We start from the raw sequence: 18,335 nt of genomic DNA on the forward strand, positions 1-18,335 counted from the left end.
CTATAATATGTATTGCACAGATAAATCAAAATATAATTTATGAACCTCTGTTACAAACAGTTCAAAATACTAGCACAGCTACCAATTCAGGTCAGACACAATTAACAGATCTTAAAAGATATATATAATATATATTTCGCCAAGTAAAACATCGTCAGTATATCTGAATAAAAGCAAACGCAATAGTATTCTGACTTATTCTTATACTGAAGTTTTATCTCTCGGCGTGTAATGAACGTTTTTTTTACGAAAAAGTTTTTTTACAAATGTTCAGATCCGCAAGCTTTCCCGCTGGGAAGTGATCGACGTGGTCCGGACGATGTCGACGGAGCAGGCGCGAGCAGGTTCGGGGGGAATGAGCAAGTTTGCTCGCGGGACTCGCTTCTCCGTCGCTGAGCACCAGGAACGTTACAAGGAGGAGTGCCAGAGGATCTTCGACCTTCAGAACAAGTAAGAGGGGGGGAGGGGGTTCTCGTGGAATAAAAGTGAAATAGGCGCTGCTAGCGGCGACCTTTTGGGGGCGCTTGAAATGTTTGCCCGAAACGACCAAACAAGGTTAGCCGGTTAAATCGTATCTCTGGCTTTTTGGCTTTACTGAGAATCCCCAGTAAATCAATTTGCTAGGCCGTGTGTTTGACTCAATTTTCTTTGGGGGAGTGATTATTTCGAAAAAGCTTGGTTTAAGACTAAGTGAAATAGTAGTGTACCTCTTTTTACCATAAGCAAGTTCAATTAACCTGGATTTGAAGAATAAACTAATTGGTAAATTCAAGCCGATGGCTAGGTAAAACAAATTAGTCTCAGTTGCAATTCGGGAGGTTTTGGAATCCTATTCTGGCGTTTTTATCGTTAGTTGGAACCCTATCGTTGTGGCGAACATTTTTAGTGCTTGTTTTATCTGTAGCCATGTAGTGCGGCATTAGGGTTTTTATGTGACATTTACCTCGCCTAATTTTTCGTATTATTGAAGTGTTATGAGGACAGCGGCGAAAGTGTAAATCAGGTACAGAGATTCTTCAATTTATTTTAATGTGTAAAGTTGCAAAACTAGCATTCAATCAGAAAACTTGCTGGCTTCGGACAAAATACTCTAAAGTCTAGGGATTACTCATGTTAACTTAGGCCAATATATTCAGCGAGTTTAAGTAAGCACAGTTATCAAGTAATAGTAAAGCATCTCTGGCAGTAGTAATTTTGTATCCTTTGCAAATTACTACTTGACTTCATGTAAAAATAAACGCCAATATTTTATAAAACAAAAATCATTCGTAAAACTTTTTTTGGGTTGCTTTGCACTCACTATATGGGTCAAAACATTAGGTTTTGGCAACAACCTGGTATTTGTACCATGTTTATGTTGATTTATTTGTATGTGTATAGTTTACATTACATTGTGAAATTGCTTCAAATGTTCAGTGCTTAAATCAGGGGTCGGCAACCCGGGCCGTATTGGCCCGCTAATGTAATTCGACTCGCTAATGTAAAGCCCGCCCCTCTTTTACAAACTTGCCCACTTGGCATAAGGTATTGTAAAAAAATTGGGCTTTACGCGAATTTTATTTACAATTTTCTTATGTTAACGTTTTAAGGGAATCTTTTCAGCCTAAAGATGCGTGCAAGCCGTGCTTATCCTGAAATTGAATTAAATTTTTCACAAAAACTTAGTATGTCTGAGTGCATTTTATTGCGCTTCACATGATTTTTAAGGCCCTGTTGAAATTACACCATAAAATAGATTAACGATTACCCTTAGTACTTTTATTGCACCTTTTCATTGCGATCATGGCAAATGTGTGCACTCAAATTTTATACCAAACAAACGCAGTTTTTCGCTCCTTGCGCTAACCCATTCCGCATTCACTAAAATGTATTTTGACACATTTTTAACTGCAATATCCTCGGTCTATCAAAGATATAGTTGTTCTAAAAAAAACTATACACGGTTTAAAAGAAAAATTGTCAATTATACTTTGTTATGGCGTGCCGAGACCTTTCTGAGTTTGGCTTTTGGCCCGCTTCTGGAAAAATATTGCCGTCTTCTAAGTTAGATATATAATCACTTTTAGTTTTATTTTTTCATTACAATATAAATATGTTTGCGATTTGTTTTGTGTTTAACTTCAGTTTTGTCAATCGATGGTATATTACGAATAAACACCCCCCCCCCACCTCACCCCTAAAAGTAAAAAAAATATTTAAAAATATGTTAGGATTTCGCTATTGTGGTGCTTCTTAATCGCTTTTTGGATTCGAAATCTACTATTGCAGAATAGAATATCTTGGGATTATAGTTTGAACTTTCCTATAGTTGCAATACTGACTTCTGTGTCTTAGTCACGTTTTTATACAAAAAACGCTTTCTATAACACTACCAGTTGGTACATATATTTTGAATACAACATTTGTAGCAAATAGCGGAACTATTGTAAAGAAAGTAAAAATTTAGACAGAGCACTTCTATTATTTTCAATACCTTTTCTTAAATTCCCTAGGCTGCTGTTTGTACATTAACGCCCACAGTTCATTGCGACTTAGATAAATTTCCTTCAACAGATTTACGCTACTGTAATTAAAAAGAAAACTTAACGTATGCTGTAAAACTTGTAGCGTCACGTTTTATGGAGTTCCGTTAATGCAAATCACAATATTATTTCGCGTTGGTACAGTTTTATTTGATTTATTTGTCTTTACGCAAAATTCAACTAAAAATGTACAAAGGCAAATTCCACTTGAAACAAAACGGCGTATTTCCGCTCTTCCACTGTGGATACGAAAACACGTTTAAAGCGTAAATGGTGCACCAATAAATACAGAATCAAGGCAAAAGCGACCAAATATTCGGAATACTAGTGAGCAACACAATTCCAGACGAATTGCACTTTTAGTAAAGGTCTTTTCCATTATTCTACTGAAAACAGCTTTCAGAGGCGAATGGATGATAAAGATTATTAAAATGTTTTACAGTTAGGATAAAAAAAATAATTACAGCAACAAATGAACCAGTCGCCGTAAAGAAGAAACCACACGTCGAAATAATTTCTACTGTGGAGTTTTTGACATATTATATTTTAAGCTGGTAAACGGTGTTACGGATAACGCAAATTCAAGGATTGCTTTAAAAACCTTAATGTGAGTCAAGCATTTTTCATTGTTGGTAAATTGCCTTATTAGCCTTCGCAGGAAAACTGTTGATTTTCTGCCGGTGCCACATAGTGTAGGAAAGAGGCAAAACAGAGGCTAGATGCGAATGTTGACCAGCAAGTCCACGTTGGGAATGAGCACACGTACGATGAGAAACACAACAAGCGCTAGTCCGATAGCGGAAAAGAACATTCCCCTACATATAAATCCGGACATCCGATCCTTTTTCACACCGGGGGGCCGATAGCAAGTTAAGCAAATAGCCAGCCAGCCCCCTAACACGCCACCCAACATAAAAAGCAGCTGAACAAGGGCTTCGGAGACCCTCGGTTGTCGGTTAAACGCGTGGTACTTGTCAATGATGAATGTAAGGAAGGCGAAAAGATTGGAAAGGGCGACCCAGGCCGCCGATATTGCCACCAGCATCAGGGTAGATCTGTTGGGGTCCTCTCGCGCCACCACGTGTATGCACAGCATGCTTGTGCCCATCATCACAAGCCAGAACATAAGAAAGACCACCACCTGACTGCACGGCCCTGGGGAAAGACGGGGTATTACAGCTAAATTGGTTCTTATCATCCAATGCAATACTTTTTCTTGTCATATGATAAAGTCCACATGCAATATACACAGTTAAATTTCAAAAATAACAATTCGTTTTTAGTCGATAAAATTTTCTGATTTAAACCCTATTTTGTTTTAGAACAATAAACACTTATAAAACTTATATATATCAACTGAATATAAAATAGCACTTACTCTTTTCAGACTGCAGAATCCTAACCAATTTAATTCTTTAAAAAAAATCTTACAATAGATTGACTATTGAACGGGTTGTAGTTCAGTTTAAAGATAAGTGCTTTAAAGTTATTGTCATTATATATTTACAATAGGCCCTTTAGTTTATTATATGAAAAAACTATTTATTAGGCCACCTAATTATGTTTATTGCTTTCTTATTAGTGATATATTGTATTTTTGTTGGTTCTGTGTTTCCTAATTTGTTTCAAACTTATTTATTTTTTTATTGGTGTCGAATTTATTCGATTGGTATGTCAAGACATTTTTTAGTGGCCCATCTCCAGCCTGTTTTGTCTACATACAGGATGTTTGCGCATTGCGGTTTTTGTGACATTACATTTTAATAACGACAGGATCCGCATTTGTGCCTCTGTTGTTCAAATCAGGAACGACGGCTTTGAATTATGTTTGAGTGATCACATTGGAGTGTTGGGTATTATTGGTCTGGCTAATGTCACGATCGATGTCTAACCACATTTTCCTCAATAGCTTACAGTGAGCATTTACATTTCAAAATTCATATTATATTACAGACGCATCAGGTGCAAATAGTTCCAGCTGTTAGGCAGGCACAGGGACAAATGTCCTTTTCACAACTTAACTTTAATATCAATACGTTCAGTTTTACTTCCTAAACTCATTTATTTTATCAAGCCACTTATTTTGTCGACCCAAATTCATAAAAGTATATCAAACATAAATAAATTACAAAATGTCCCAATCAGTTGTTTGTTGGTTAATACAGTTCAATGCATATGGTGCGGTAAAAAATGTTCATTAAAAAAACGAATTTACGTAATCACACGCCACAAATTTCGAAGAAGTTGTTACCTGTTGGTCCTCCACCGCTTTTGGTCACTCGCAACTTGTGAAGTTCGACCTTTTCAAGGTCAACGTTGTCGCTTCCGTCGCTCAGGTCGGCGTCATCGAATTCATCTTCGTTGACGAGCCGCATCGACATGTTGTCGTTTCTACCCATTTCAGATTCAGATCGGTTATTTAAGTAGTGCTTTGTTACTGTTTTTCTTTGTTTCACAAATCCTTAAAAGACCTTAGGGTTCCTGTATTAGACATCAAGATAATAATTTGAAATTCTGTTTGCAAAGAGTTTGACATCCGGTTTGAAATATATAACCCCGGTAGCTGCACAGTCTTTAAAGCGAATACTTTTCACTTTTTGTCTGCTGCACTCTGTGCTCCTGTTCAATGTTCATTCCCGTAAAATATCGCGTTATTATATAAGTTTCTCGTCTTTTAACATCTGGCCTTGTAGCACATTCTTCCCCTAAATATTGTTTTTAAACTTTTTTATTATAAATCGTATGCAACTTTTTATGAACTATTTAAATTGGAGATTACCTGCGCAAAATGTTAAAACCTGAAGTTTTTAAGAACCATTGTTTGTAAAACGCTATCTTGTTTAAAAAAACCAAAAAATCAGCACTTTGTCTAGTCGTAAAGGGTGAGTTTTATTGTGTGCACTTCGTCGCGCCTCACACGCAGTCCTACGGGCCTACACAGGCGACGTATGCTATTTACCCAGCACTTTAGCTACGCCTCTAGTTCTCATACTCTCTGCACATACATAGACCGCCTGGACAAGATGTTTTAGGTTTATATTGTTCGCCTAAACGAATTTTAATGAAGTGGTCTCATACGTGGCTCTCTTTGATTAAACGTTGACCTACACTGCACGACACTGTTGTGCTGCCGCTATGAGTAAAAAAATATACTTTGGCCGTTTTTTTCGAATTTCCTGTCAAACAATATGATGGTAGCCTTTGAAGCTATGCTGTTACTGTACAAATGTTAAGTGTAGTTTCAGGGATTCGTTTTCGACTGAATCGTTGCCGTGCTTAAGCACCTTGCGTGTCCTGACAAATATTATTCCTATCCAATTGCGCAATATGCCCACCCTTGTGGTCTGTTTTGTCATGGATTGCTCTATAATCACCGATTGCTCGCCCTGGTTGGTTTAAATTCGTAAAAACAACCTAGTCCTAAATCGACGCTTTCAGCTTATCCTGGCACTAAAGTTCATAGTATTGACTTCGTTAGAATTGAATTTAACAGGAAAACAAGCGTCGTTCATCAGAATATGCCCCATCCAAAAATGGGTAACCTGCCAAATTCGTTAATATCGCTCAATGTCTTCCTAAAGATGTCACCTCGTTTAAACCTTACTATCCACCCTTGCCTCTGTTGCTTTCTTCTATAAAAGGGAAGCTATAAAATTAACACCTTTTTAGTAACAGGGAAACAGGAGGTAAACGTTAAACCAATAACAGTACGATACGAATTGCGCCAACGCTATATGAAAAAACTGGGTATAACCTCACAAAAGCGGTGTGCAACTGAAAATACGTTGTTCGAATGTAATTATTCACCCGAGTTTTTCTTTCCCTCACTTGTTTGCTTAGACCAAGCGTGGCGCGTTTCGCTCGAGCAACTGCGACTGGCGTTAGGCGAACTGATGTTGAATAGCTCCTTACCTTTGAGCTGACTTCTTATGGTGACTAATGTCTTCGAGCGCCCGACTAGAGTCGATATTGTTCGCGCAATGTGTGTATTTTCTGAGTAGCGCTCAAACCTTTTCTGTGGGAAGTCAAATGGGTTGTAACGTAAAGGACACGTTTTTGCGCTTCAGTATATGCCTTTGCTTCTTTAGTATATGCCTTTGATTTTCCGAAGGTACAATAGAAAATGTGTTTGTAAATCTTAATTTTTTTGGTAAACTGTGGCAAAAAACAGTGCTTAGCTCTGATTTTAAATTCGTGCGAAAATAAAGGTTTATGGTGGACCCGATTACATTAAACTTCAAAAGACGAAAAGATTATACGCGAAGAACAAGATAAATTTGTGCCAATATACAGTAGGCAATGTTAGTGAACATGTTTTTTTGTCATGTGCTTAAGTTCCATCAACAGTACACTTTCCTCGAAAACATATCATCGAACTAAACCTATTCTAAAATTATTCTTAAATTGCAAAAATAGTTTCTATTTCATCAACCTTAGTATCGTGTACTCTACATATTTGGACTACTGTTACCCTCAAATTAAATTTTTGGTTTGTAACAACACCACTGAATAAAACATAACCGTGCAATACAGCATGAAAACTAATTGGCGACGCGTCTAATAACAGCGTTTTATTTTATTACGGGTTCGCTCGCTCGGAGTATGTCATTTGCGTAAGGCACGACAAATCGTGAGCACGACCGACCATCCAAGATGACATTCCCGTTTTTAAATGATCAGTTAAATCTATTTTATTCTTTAGTTTCGACTAGGCGGCTCCACGTACGACGCACGTATTTGGTTTGGTTGAATATACACCTCTATCTTTACTATTTTGAAATATGAAACATTCCTCAATCGCAAATTGTAAAATTAAAATTAGCTAATTCTACACAGATTTTGGCCTAAAGTTGTTATTGTATATAACAAACATATAAAAGGCTATATATATTTACAAAAAGTAATTGATTTGGCTTTCCAAAATGTTAGAAAATATATGCCAGCCTTTGAAAGCTATTTAATTACTTAACAACATTACAATATTTAATTACATTATCGCAAACTGAAACTTTAAGCTAAGACGTTTACTGTTGTTTATGCACTGTTTCTTGAAATCCCAGGTCGGTATACATTCATTAGCTTTGTTCACACATGCAATGCCCTGCGACTTTTATATACGAATTTGATACAATCCAAGTCAGCAAGCAAGATCACGTATCCCATGCACCGCCAGTCAACTGGAAAACCTTTTTCGACTTCCACGAACGCACTATTTATTTGTCACGCTTTGAGTCCACCTTTCTTTCTCATATAAAAACTAGCAAGATGTCTTATCTCAAATCGTTGAACATTTTTACCATATATCTAGTACACATTAATTAACGTGTGAAACTTGTCCCACACATTACTAACCAATAACCATAGTCTCATGAACACTAATATTTGCGCTGTAGTGCAAATAAAACTTAGTGTTCGTTTGTTTGCTTTATTCCAGTATCCCGACTATTAAACGTTTCCGTCAAATTGTTTTAACTTCGTTTCCTATTTAAGTGCATTTTGTTCGAGACTTACACAGATGCGCGATTTGTTTGAGTGCTCTACTAGTACCGCTTGGTGCAGTTACATATCAAGGACATATATCATTGCTATTGCTTTGCAAAAACATAGTCTTGTCATATTACAACATTTCAAATTAATGGCAATTTACTCAACGTGACAATGTTTTTTGTCAATCAATTTGCCTGCATTGGTTTTGCTATACAATCAGTGAATACTAAGTTATCCACGAAATTGTTGATCAGAACCAAATTTTTAGACAACCACAGTAACCCAGGCGAATCAAAGAAATATTGTATAATGCCAAAAATCAGGTCAACACAATATAGTTGTTTGGGGGATACAGCTCCACGATTTGCGGCACTGAAACGAGTTATCGAATAATATTGGTTTTAAAATAAGCAGGCGCCGAGACCGCATCTACTAGGACATTACGCAACTGATAATAGTTAATCTTTGGGGCATGTTGCAACTCATAGACAAGTGTGCTGCTGTGTCTAAATTTAGCGTTTGGTCGCCAAGTCTTTTTTGCTTGTCCTGTTGCAGTGAAAAGTTTGCAACTGACCATATTGCTAATGATTTTGATTACTTAAATTTGGGTCAAATTACTGGAAAACACGTCCAAGCCAGCACTGCATGCTAACCTGTTATGGTAGATGCTGCTAATATGCACAAGCACTGTCACTCATACTGATAAAAGAAAGCTTAATGCTGCGATCAAGTATTATTTTTACTCATCTAGTTATACTTATTTAGCCATAGTGCGACCATATGGCATCGCATAGGATGCGTTTCTAGCGACGTTAAACGCATGAGCTATAGTGCGCTACTTCTTAACTAAGTTCCTAGTCGAATCACTGCATTTGTTTTTATCTTAACCTTTGATAAAGTTTCTGAATTTTGTTTAAATGTACGCCTTGCAACGACTGGTTTTAATCATACAATGTGCTTTTGATTTTTCTGCTAAATTGAATACCGTCATACTAATTCTAGTAAACTTATTTGACACATGACTACATTTTGTCTATCGATATGAATCAACATACACTATAATCCCTAACGCAGTTTCCCTCGTTGAAACAAGGCTAGACTTAACTACCAAGATCTACGCGTCTAAGGTAGTATTATAGACAACAGCGAACGACTGCGTGGCGCATTAAAGCAGCTCAAAACACACACATGCGTTGCCCTCTAACGTGGAACCGGAAAACAGCAATTGTCATCGACTTCCTAAGCTTAGACCATCCCCTAAAAGCTGCACGATTAATAGTTGACATAAAGTCTTGCTGTGATTTACAGTTCTTGTGTTTCCAGAATTGGATTTTTTGAGGATTACAGTTTGTATGATTAACAGTTATTTTAGCACCGCTCTTTATCAAACGGCAGGAAATGCGTTAATATTCCGAACAAGTAGAAATTATTGCTATTTGAAAAAAATGAACGCATTACTGCGTACACAGTTGTTTGATACAACACCGTTTCTTTACCAAGTATCTCTGTTGCATCAATATTACTCTCTTTGCTGCTTCCAGTCCCTTTATAATCTCCGTTTCCAAGCCTTTGGAATGTAATGTAATAGCTATTCCTGCAGTAAAACCTGTGCTGTAATTTGTCTGATTCTAATTTTGTCGTTGTTTCCATTATTGCCTAACACTAACAAATTGAATCCAAGGTTTAATGGAAACTAAAAAATTCTAAGCCTATGCCTTTAGATGTACTTAAACAAGGTATTGTTTGGTATTAGATGTAATAACCTGCCCTCTCGGGGTTTATCAGCTTACAACCTTTAGTTTGCAAATTACCTTTCCTGTTTGTCTTGTTGGTCTGTTGCTGTAATTAAAGGGTGTCGCTTGTAACGGGCGAATACTGCATATGCGTTGGCATGGGCAGCAGTTAGCGTGCATATTTTTTGAAGAGTTTTCCGCTATTTTTCGGAGAGTTTTGCAAACGTTTGCAACTTCCTAAAATGGCTGCTGGGTTACCGTAAGTTTCCCCAATATTTGACAGTTATGTGCCAAGTCTATTTCTGCTTGTGTGATGCAATTTTATAATATCACAAAACCAAATAGAGTGGATTGATGATATAATAAAATTACGAGTTTACATATCATAAAATGCCTTTCGGTGATCATAAAATCACCATATCCACACAGATGATCTACTGTAGATGGTTCATAAACTGGAGTTATTCTACCCCTAGTGATACGCCAACAAATTTCTCCTATTGTCACTTGAACGATTTTAGACAATATTCTATTTAGAATCCACCTTGTAAAGTCTTTTGAAATACTTTTTAATGTATATAAGCAGACAAAAGGAATGATTAAAACAGTTACTTTTGTGGTTTGTGTGTACTTAGTAAATATTGTTTGCAAACTGAGCAGTTAACCAGTGATAGTATTTAGTTTTGTTTAAAATCTCAAGACATGCCTGTCAATACATAAAAACCCGCTATTATGGTTATATAATTATCGTGTAGCAAAAACAAAAAAGTGTCGTTAATATTTGTTTGCTAACGATGAATGCTCTCGTTGAAGTGCGAAAGCTTATTTTAAAATCGTACCTTTATTTTCCCTAAATTTGTTGCAACCTTGTCACTGGAACATTATCTTTTTATATGTAGTTTCGTGGTTTTAAAGTAACAGCGTGGCATGTCATATGTCAACAGCACACAACAGCTTTTGTCGGCATTTGCTTTACAGAGTGTTGTCGTCTCACGAGATCCTTTCAACGGACGAAGACAGCAGTTCCGCTGATGATTCAGACTTCGAGGAAATGGGAAAGAACATCGAAAATCTTTTGAGTAACAAAAAATCTTCAGTTCAGGTGAAATGGCACGAAGAGACAATATGAAACATCTATAGTTGAATTATGTTAAGCTAATGATTTTAATAATAAGGTTATGCTTTAGTGATGTCGAACTTTCTCTGATTGAATACCATTTATAGGTTCCATAGTAATGTTACTGCACACCGCCTAGTTCAGAAAATTGTAACTAAGCCTTAGTTAAATGATTAGAAGAACAAACAAGGTTAAATTTGAACTTTGACATTTTGTAGTCCCTGTTTACAAAACGCAGCTTAAAAAAAGTAGTTTCTAAACTGCTTCCATGACCCAACAGTGGTCTATAAAAAACACATTTTAATGGGTAAAAAGGCATAAAGTGGATTGGCAAATCCAGAAATAACTATCTTTAAATGTTACTGCAACTTACTGGTAACCACTTATGTACGTAATTTCGTTGTAAAACTTTTAATCTCTAGTTTTTATGCCACCGCTTAGTTTTTTCAGCTCCTTTTAGGTTTTACGTTATTCTCAACACCAGACATATTTTCTAATTACTACATGGCGAATAAATAACTTTCTCTTCCACTAGATGTCGCACGACAAAGAGGAACAGGAGCGTAAAGAGCTTTTAAAAATGATGAGCGAAGACTCGGGAGGTGCTTTCGGAAGAAGCTCCTCATCTACTTCTTTGAAAAAAGAAAAAGATGACGACACCGCCTCCATATCCAGCCTCTCATCTCTGGTAACTAACGTGTTTTGATGTCAATATTCCTGAGATTTGCGTAATACATTGCTAAAATTTATGGTATTGTTCTACAAAATCTTAGGAATGTATTTATTTTTATTAATTTTTTTGGTAATAACCTTAATCGTTTTTTTGGTGCACCTCTTCGCTTTTTGTTATCAATGGACCTATTAGGGACAGAAAATTTTTTTCGTGACCAATAATTAGTTATATTCTGCTTATGTAGGCGAGATTTTATTTTATTTTTGGAGAACATAGTTAAAGCTCGCCTCAAACTTTGGATAATTTACAGGTACAAGATATAAGCAAATTAAAACGTCCGTTAACTTTCATATACAATTTTACGTCGTGTCTTACCTATTCTATGTTTTATGTCCGTTCAACTAATTTTACATAGCTACCTCAATGGTTCGAATATTCTGTATTTTTGCTGCACATTTTCGATATACTAACATCTTTGTTTATCGACTGCCATGCATCTATCAGTAACCGTCTGCGGCATGTGTCACTTGCAGGTTGGCAGGTGCCTGAAGATCCACCGACGCTTTCGCAGTGACGATGGCACCGAGTACACCCGCGTGGAAACAGTTCGCAAACCAGAAGTCATCGAAGCCTACGTCAAGATCAGGTCATCAAAGGTGAGTCACCCAGGCTAACGCTTTAAATTTGTACTTTGCCTGTTCGTCCATCTAAGAATGATTGGTATAATTACTGATCGATGCTTTTATGTAGTTACGCCGTATCAATTATTTTGTTAATTTTAACTATATTGCATGGTACTGTCTTTTTCCTTTTTAGTTGGACTATTTTGTCATTTTTACTGATTAACCTGATTTCAAAGCCGTAAGGCCAAACGGAAAAAATCACAAGATCACATATAAAAAGCATCAAGGCTTCTGGCAGAAAAGATTTACTAAAAAAATTTTAAGACATGGTAAAAAGTAAATAACGTTTGTATAAACCCCAGTTTTGTTTTGCAATTACGTAATTAAACAATTCAAAAATATAGTTTAGGCCGCAGTGGTTCTCAACCTTTTTGCACCGTGTACCACCTCGAGGTTCTATGATCTTGTTGCGTACCAACAAATAATCGAAAAACTTAACTTTACTCAAAATGTATATAGGAGTATTAACAGGGGCGGATTTGCTAAAATAGTTAGCCCGGAAATTTCGAAACAAATGCGGCCCACTAATCTTGAAAAGGTTTCCCTTTTTTAACTTTGCAAGATACCGGTAGTCAAGTTTTGTGATTCTTTGTTGTTGGTCTGTCATAAAATAAATTTGCATAGATGTTCCAGGAAGATAATAATTTAAATCATTGATGAAGCATAAAAGATTTAACTATACAATCATAACGATGAATGTATAGTTTATTACAATAGAAAAAAATTCTAATCTTTTTCGTAAAACTGTAATTTTATTTAAAAACATACTGCGTACCACCCAAATGGTACGCGTACCACAGGTTGAGAACCACTGGTTTAGGGCGATGTGCGACATATTTTTGTCATCAGTAACTTAAAAGCCTTAAATATTATAAGGTTTTGGAAATTGTTCCGAATATATTTTGCAGTAAGGAGTTCCCAATGCTGCTTGAGCTTTACTATTTCAAGTTTAAACAACACAAACTACCCTTTGAGAAAATTTTGTTGTTTTACAAAAAAATAACGTAAGTTCCATGAGGTGTTCGTTTTGCGCAGAACGAGGACTTCATCAAGAAGTTTATGATGATGGACGAGCAGCATCGCGAGGAAATGAGGAGGGAGAAGAGGCGCATCCAGGAGCAGCTGCGCAGGATCAAGAGGAATCAGGAGAAGGACAAGATCAACCAGGATCGCGAGCGCAAGAGGGAGAAGGATCGCAAGAACAAAGACATAAAGATCGACAATCTCAAGAGCTCGGTGGGTGGCGCAACCTACGTAAAAATGATATTTGTGTCAATACATTTCAAGATTTGTTGTCATTAAAACCAGGGGTTCCTAAACTTTTTCACCGTGAACCCCTAAACTTTGCAAGAAATTCTCAAAATAAATTGACGTTACAACACAAATAGACTTCATAAATCTGTTGATTTCGGTCGAAAAAAATGTGAAATGGAGTCTAACTAATAAATATACTTTCAGTGCAAAACCGTTTTATTTTTAATTTAACTGTTTTTTATGAAAAATTGATTACTTCTTGAATAAACACTAATATTTCAATTAGGCCTTCATGAACCCCCTAAAACTAGTTCATAGACCCCCAAGCGGTCCATGGACCCCAGTTTAAGAATCCTTGATGTAAACAAATATTCTAACGAAGTTGAATTGACCATTGACGAAAGAATTGTTATATTGCTTTCAGCAAATGAAGTGCGGCGCTTGCGGGGAGCTGGGCCACATGAGAACCAACCGCTACTGCCCGATGTACAACCGATCGACATCTTTCAATGAGCGTCCGGTCGCTCTCACTGAAGAACAGGAAGAGGACATGGAAAGGAAGATGATCCACGACTCTCAAGATCTCATTAAGGTCGAAGGCACCAAGATCACTCTATCCAAAGACCTCATTAAAAAGTCGGTACTTCGTCTCTTGTTGGGTACAATAACATAGTTGCGCTTTTCGGAAAGTGCTTTATGCATTTTGAATACGGTTTCAGATGTGTGTTTTTTTTCGCCTACTTTGTAACGTATCGATTTGATTACGTGAGAATCATTAAACTTTTTCGTGCGTTCTGTTAACCACCCTGCAAACATTTTTTACTGCAACATTGTATTGGGTTCCCATAAATCGTTTCAGTGATTAAAGTATCTCTTAATTTTCAGGTTTTCTCACACTAAAGCCCCATCTTTTTTTTTAGCTGTTGCTTTTTTACCATGAGTGTCAACACCTGTCGATGTTTATAAAAGTCATAAAAAGTGCCGTTTTGCATGATTGGTCATTGACATGTATTACGTTATATGTTTAGTGCCGAGGTGGTGCGACGAAAGTCCCTGGTCCTCAAGTTCCAAAAACCCGAAATTTCTCCTGCAAATTCCGTTTTGGCCGCTGCCACCTTAAGGAAAAAACGCAAGTATCAGGTAAAATTATCATTTTAAAATCAATATGTTACGTATTCTTTAACCAAAACCTTAAGTTTAGCATGTTATTATATTGAGGATTCTCTGTTTTACTTTATATTGCCTGATTTAATCACATCGTAATATAGAATATTACATTTTAGCACAGTATATTGCTTCTATTATAAGAAATGGCTGTTTGCTTCTATTATATCCGAAAATGTTATGATTTGCTAGTAAATGATTTAGGGCATTTATGCAAATAAGATTTGGTCATTTCAACAGTAATTATATTATAAACTAAGAACTAGATTTGAAAAGCGCATAAATCTGTGCTTCAGCTTTTAATTTAATCCAAACCGTTGTAACATTTAGTAATCTTCCTTCCTCCAGGGTTCAGCTACCCACTGCGACTACTTGACTCGAATTGCTAAGAAGAAGGAGCGCAGAAGAGCAGACCCCAAAATCACCTTGGCAACGCTTCTGGAGAACATCCTTAGTGGAATCAGAGAACTTCCAGAGGTTTGCCCATCTTAGAGTTTAGGCGTTGAACTGTTAAAATTAACATATACAATCATTATACATGTATTTTATTAGTAATGGTGTATTGCGGTTCTTTTTTTGTGAGCTGGACTTTTCTCACCTTATTTTGTATTTAGACCTTGCCATTTCATTGTCCTGTCAATCCAAGACTTGTCAAAGATTATTACAAGATTATTGAAAAGCCTATGGACCTACAGGTAATATATAATTAATCAAGAATTCTATGTTGATTGCCACCATGCTACAATAGAATATTTTTATTTAACGTAAAGATTAAGTAATACTATACTTCTCTATTGAATAAAAATCAACTGGATAAAGCTGTAACTACGCTGCACTTCGAATTTATTGAAATCAACTATTTGCTAGCAAATAAAGAACAAAGATTCGTCGTTCTCTCAACCAAAACAAAATTTCCCTAAAAAATAGTTGTACAAGCTTGTTTTAGATTTTTCTTAATTCGCTAATGAAAACCAAAGTTTCGCATATACACCTGCCGAACGAAAATAAAGTTAGCCCGTTAACTGTGTTCCAGCAACACATTGCACATTGGTATGTAAGATGCGTAAGGAGACGCAAGACAGCAACACAACTTACTTAAGCATCTTTTCATATGCTTTATTCTAAAAACATTTTGTTTTTTATTGAGTTTTATTCTATGTTTGAAATTGAGTACTTTTTAAACTGTCCCGAAGCAGCAATCACTCCGTTCCTCACTAATCCACTTATGTTGGGCTGCCGTGTAACTTGTAAAAGGTCACTTCACTTCCATGTTCTGAAAAGAAACAGTTAACTGAAGATTGTAGTTCCGGAAAGTTTATCACATACCCACCTGCTTTGTAGCTTTTATTGTGTTTTCCCGTTTGTTCGTTGCTTTTAATGATCTAGTGGTGGGTATGTTGTGTTGCTGTCTTGCGTCTCTCCAGGAGACAGCAACACAACTTACTTACTCATCTAACATACCAATGTGCAATCTCCAGACGATGCGCGAGAACATCCGCAAGAACGCGTACTTGTCGCGCGCCGACTTCCGCGAACACGTCGACCTCATCGTTCACAACTCGCGCATCTACAACGGAACCGACAACAACCTTACCAAGACCGCGCAGCAAATGCTCGAGTACACCGACAAACAATTTAAGGTAAGAGAAGTCAAGTGTATGCCACTACGTTCTTTGATTTTGCTATACTCTGGTTTTTCTTGTGGTGTGAGTCTGTGTAGCAATCTGAGATGGTAAAACTTGTCAATATGATGAAAATTAACAATAGATTAAATGCAGTAAGTTCAAGAACACTCTATTTTAAGGGGTTAATTTATTTAGAAACACAAAAACTTAAAAAATCACAAAATAATTCTTAGCAGGGTAATCAGGTGGCACTATGTAAAGACAAATTGTATTAATTTACAAAAGAAAAATACTAATTTTTATCTCTCAGTAAGTAAATTTCTCACCAACCTTACGACGTATGTCCTCGCTTTTTTTACGTCCCTTTTTTTACGTCCCTTTTTTTCAGTTCGAATTTCTAACCCGTCGCTTGTTCAGGTGATGGAAGACAAGCTGATGCGGCTCGAAAAGGCGATAAACCCACTTCTGGACGACGACGACCAAGTTGCCTTCAGCTTTATCCTCGACAACGTTCTCACGCAGAAAATGATGGTCGTGCCTGACGTGAGCCAACTAGGAACAATCATTTTTTTGTATTGATTTAGTGATCAGGTGTAAAAATGTTAAAATTCAATTAATGTTACATATGTTTACTAACAACGTTTGGGGGTAATACGCGATTTCAACTGGCGACCATACTAGTTAGATTATTAATTCGACCATGAAATGAAAAGCTTTTGACCTCTTAGAATTAATTTTGTTTAGTTAAGTTTTAAAACAAGTCCAAATACTAAAACCCCTTGATTAGAAACTTAATTAGAACCAAGAAAATTTTCCCGTAGAGCGATAAAAGAAGTTATTATCATTTCTGTATATATGTAAAAAAATATGAATATTGTCGGGCAAATCCCGTTTTCCAAAACGTAGTCTTAAGCTTTAAACGGTATCGTGTTGCTACATCTACAGTCGTGGCCGTTCCATAATCCGGTGAATAAGAAGTTCGTCCCCGATTATTACACGGTCGTGCAGCGTCCAATGGACCTCGGCACCGTCAGGAAAAACGTACAGAAACACCAGTACCAGAACAGGTAATAAACAAAGGCAAAAATTGTTGATCCGGAATCTTTTTGAGGTTTAACTTTGTGGTCTGGGCGGCATTAGGATAGTTCGCAAGGTGTGGGTATATTAAATATGATTATAGCAACGCTGGGGTGAATCAGAAATCACCTTGCTATGGAGCATAGTGGTTGGAGGTTGTAGTAAGACGTAATAAAAACATCAAAGCCCATACAGAATTAGGTATCATTTTGTACGACTATGCTGAACATGAATAAAGAGTTATTCGAAACGTTCAAAATGATGCTTACTTCTGCATGGGCTTTGATATTCTTATTACCTTATTTTAGCGGCTTGCGTAGTGCACCACTTGCCTAGAACAGTTGGTTTAAGTTTTTATTAACGTACTTCTTGACTTGTATTGTGTTATGTTTTTAGATACTATTGATGCTTTTAACAGCGAAATATATTTATCATACTATAACATCCAAACAAACTAATTTTTTGCCTTTCAATGTACCGTTTTTTGTTTCCATGCGCTATTTAACTTTTACGACGTAACCTTCTCCTAATACCCTATTCACTGGATAAAAACTTCACCTTCGTCCCGCAGAGGCCAGTTCATGGAGCACGTCGAACTGATCCTGACCAACAGCGTCAAGTTCAACGGCGCCGACTCGACCTTCACCGAGACCGCGCGAACCATTGTGAAGGTGTGCCGGGACTCGCTCGACCAGAACGACGAGCATCTCACTCAGTTGGAAAACGACATCGCCGCCGCCAAGAAAGCGGCCGAGGCCGAGGTCGCCGATATCGATGACGTCACTCTTCCGTCATCTGGGGTACGTCATCTTGGCCCTCGATTTCATCGCGTCGACACAAATTTTTTTTTACACAAATTTTTTTTAATGATTTACCGTTTCGAATAACAAAACACGGTTTTAATAGTAAAAATATTAATCTATACAAAATAAGTAAAAAACACATTTTTTTGCTTTACAACTGTTCTATTTAACTTTTAATCTAACCTAAAAGTTTCCGT

At 36.8% G+C, this 18,335-nt stretch overlaps 2 protein-coding genes across 2 annotated transcripts in view; one reads left to right on the forward strand and one right to left on the reverse strand.

The window, feature by feature from the left end:
• LOC146136595 (transcription initiation factor TFIID subunit 1-like) overlaps positions 1-18,335 on the forward strand; it is a 41,413-nt gene that overhangs the window by 17,270 nt on the left and 5,808 nt on the right. Inside the window, exons 25-37 of the mRNA XM_083395564.1 lie at positions 275-450; positions 10,721-10,844; positions 11,395-11,547; positions 12,066-12,188; positions 13,251-13,451; positions 13,894-14,105; positions 14,498-14,609; positions 14,982-15,110; positions 15,248-15,328; positions 16,112-16,273; positions 16,676-16,801; positions 17,204-17,325; positions 17,907-18,135. Coding sequence (XP_083251690.1) covers positions 275-450; positions 10,721-10,844; positions 11,395-11,547; positions 12,066-12,188; positions 13,251-13,451; positions 13,894-14,105; positions 14,498-14,609; positions 14,982-15,110; positions 15,248-15,328; positions 16,112-16,273; positions 16,676-16,801; positions 17,204-17,325; positions 17,907-18,135 — 1,950 coding nt within the window. The remainder of the gene's footprint in view (positions 1-274; positions 451-10,720; positions 10,845-11,394; positions 11,548-12,065; positions 12,189-13,250; positions 13,452-13,893; positions 14,106-14,497; positions 14,610-14,981; positions 15,111-15,247; positions 15,329-16,111; positions 16,274-16,675; positions 16,802-17,203; positions 17,326-17,906; positions 18,136-18,335) is intronic.
• On the reverse strand, positions 2,660-5,023 carry LOC146136596 (uncharacterized). Its single transcript, XM_083395566.1, has 2 exons — positions 4,774-5,023; positions 2,660-3,677 (listed from the first exon to the last, which is right to left on the reverse strand). Exons 1-2 carry the CDS (start codon positions 4,919-4,921, stop codon positions 3,238-3,240), a joined length of 588 nt encoding a protein of 195 aa, XP_083251692.1. The 5' UTR covers positions 4,922-5,023; the 3' UTR covers positions 2,660-3,237.

The sequence above is a fragment of the Ascidiella aspersa genome, chromosome 8 (assembly GCF_963924565.1).
Source record: "Ascidiella aspersa chromosome 8, kaAscAspe10.2, whole genome shotgun sequence".
Taxonomy (NCBI): Eukaryota; Metazoa; Chordata; class Ascidiacea; order Phlebobranchia; family Ascidiidae; genus Ascidiella; species Ascidiella aspersa.

Bases quoted from the DNA above. Each gene is read 5' to 3' on its own strand.
- LOC146136596 (XM_083395566.1), bottom strand. From the start codon at position 4,921: ATGGGTAGAAACGACAACATGTCGATGCGGCTCGTCAACGAAGATGAA. The intron at 3,678-4,773 runs GTAACAACTTCT...GTCTTTCCCCAG, and splicing joins AAGCGGTGGAGGACCAACAG to GGCCGTGCAGTCAGGTGGTG.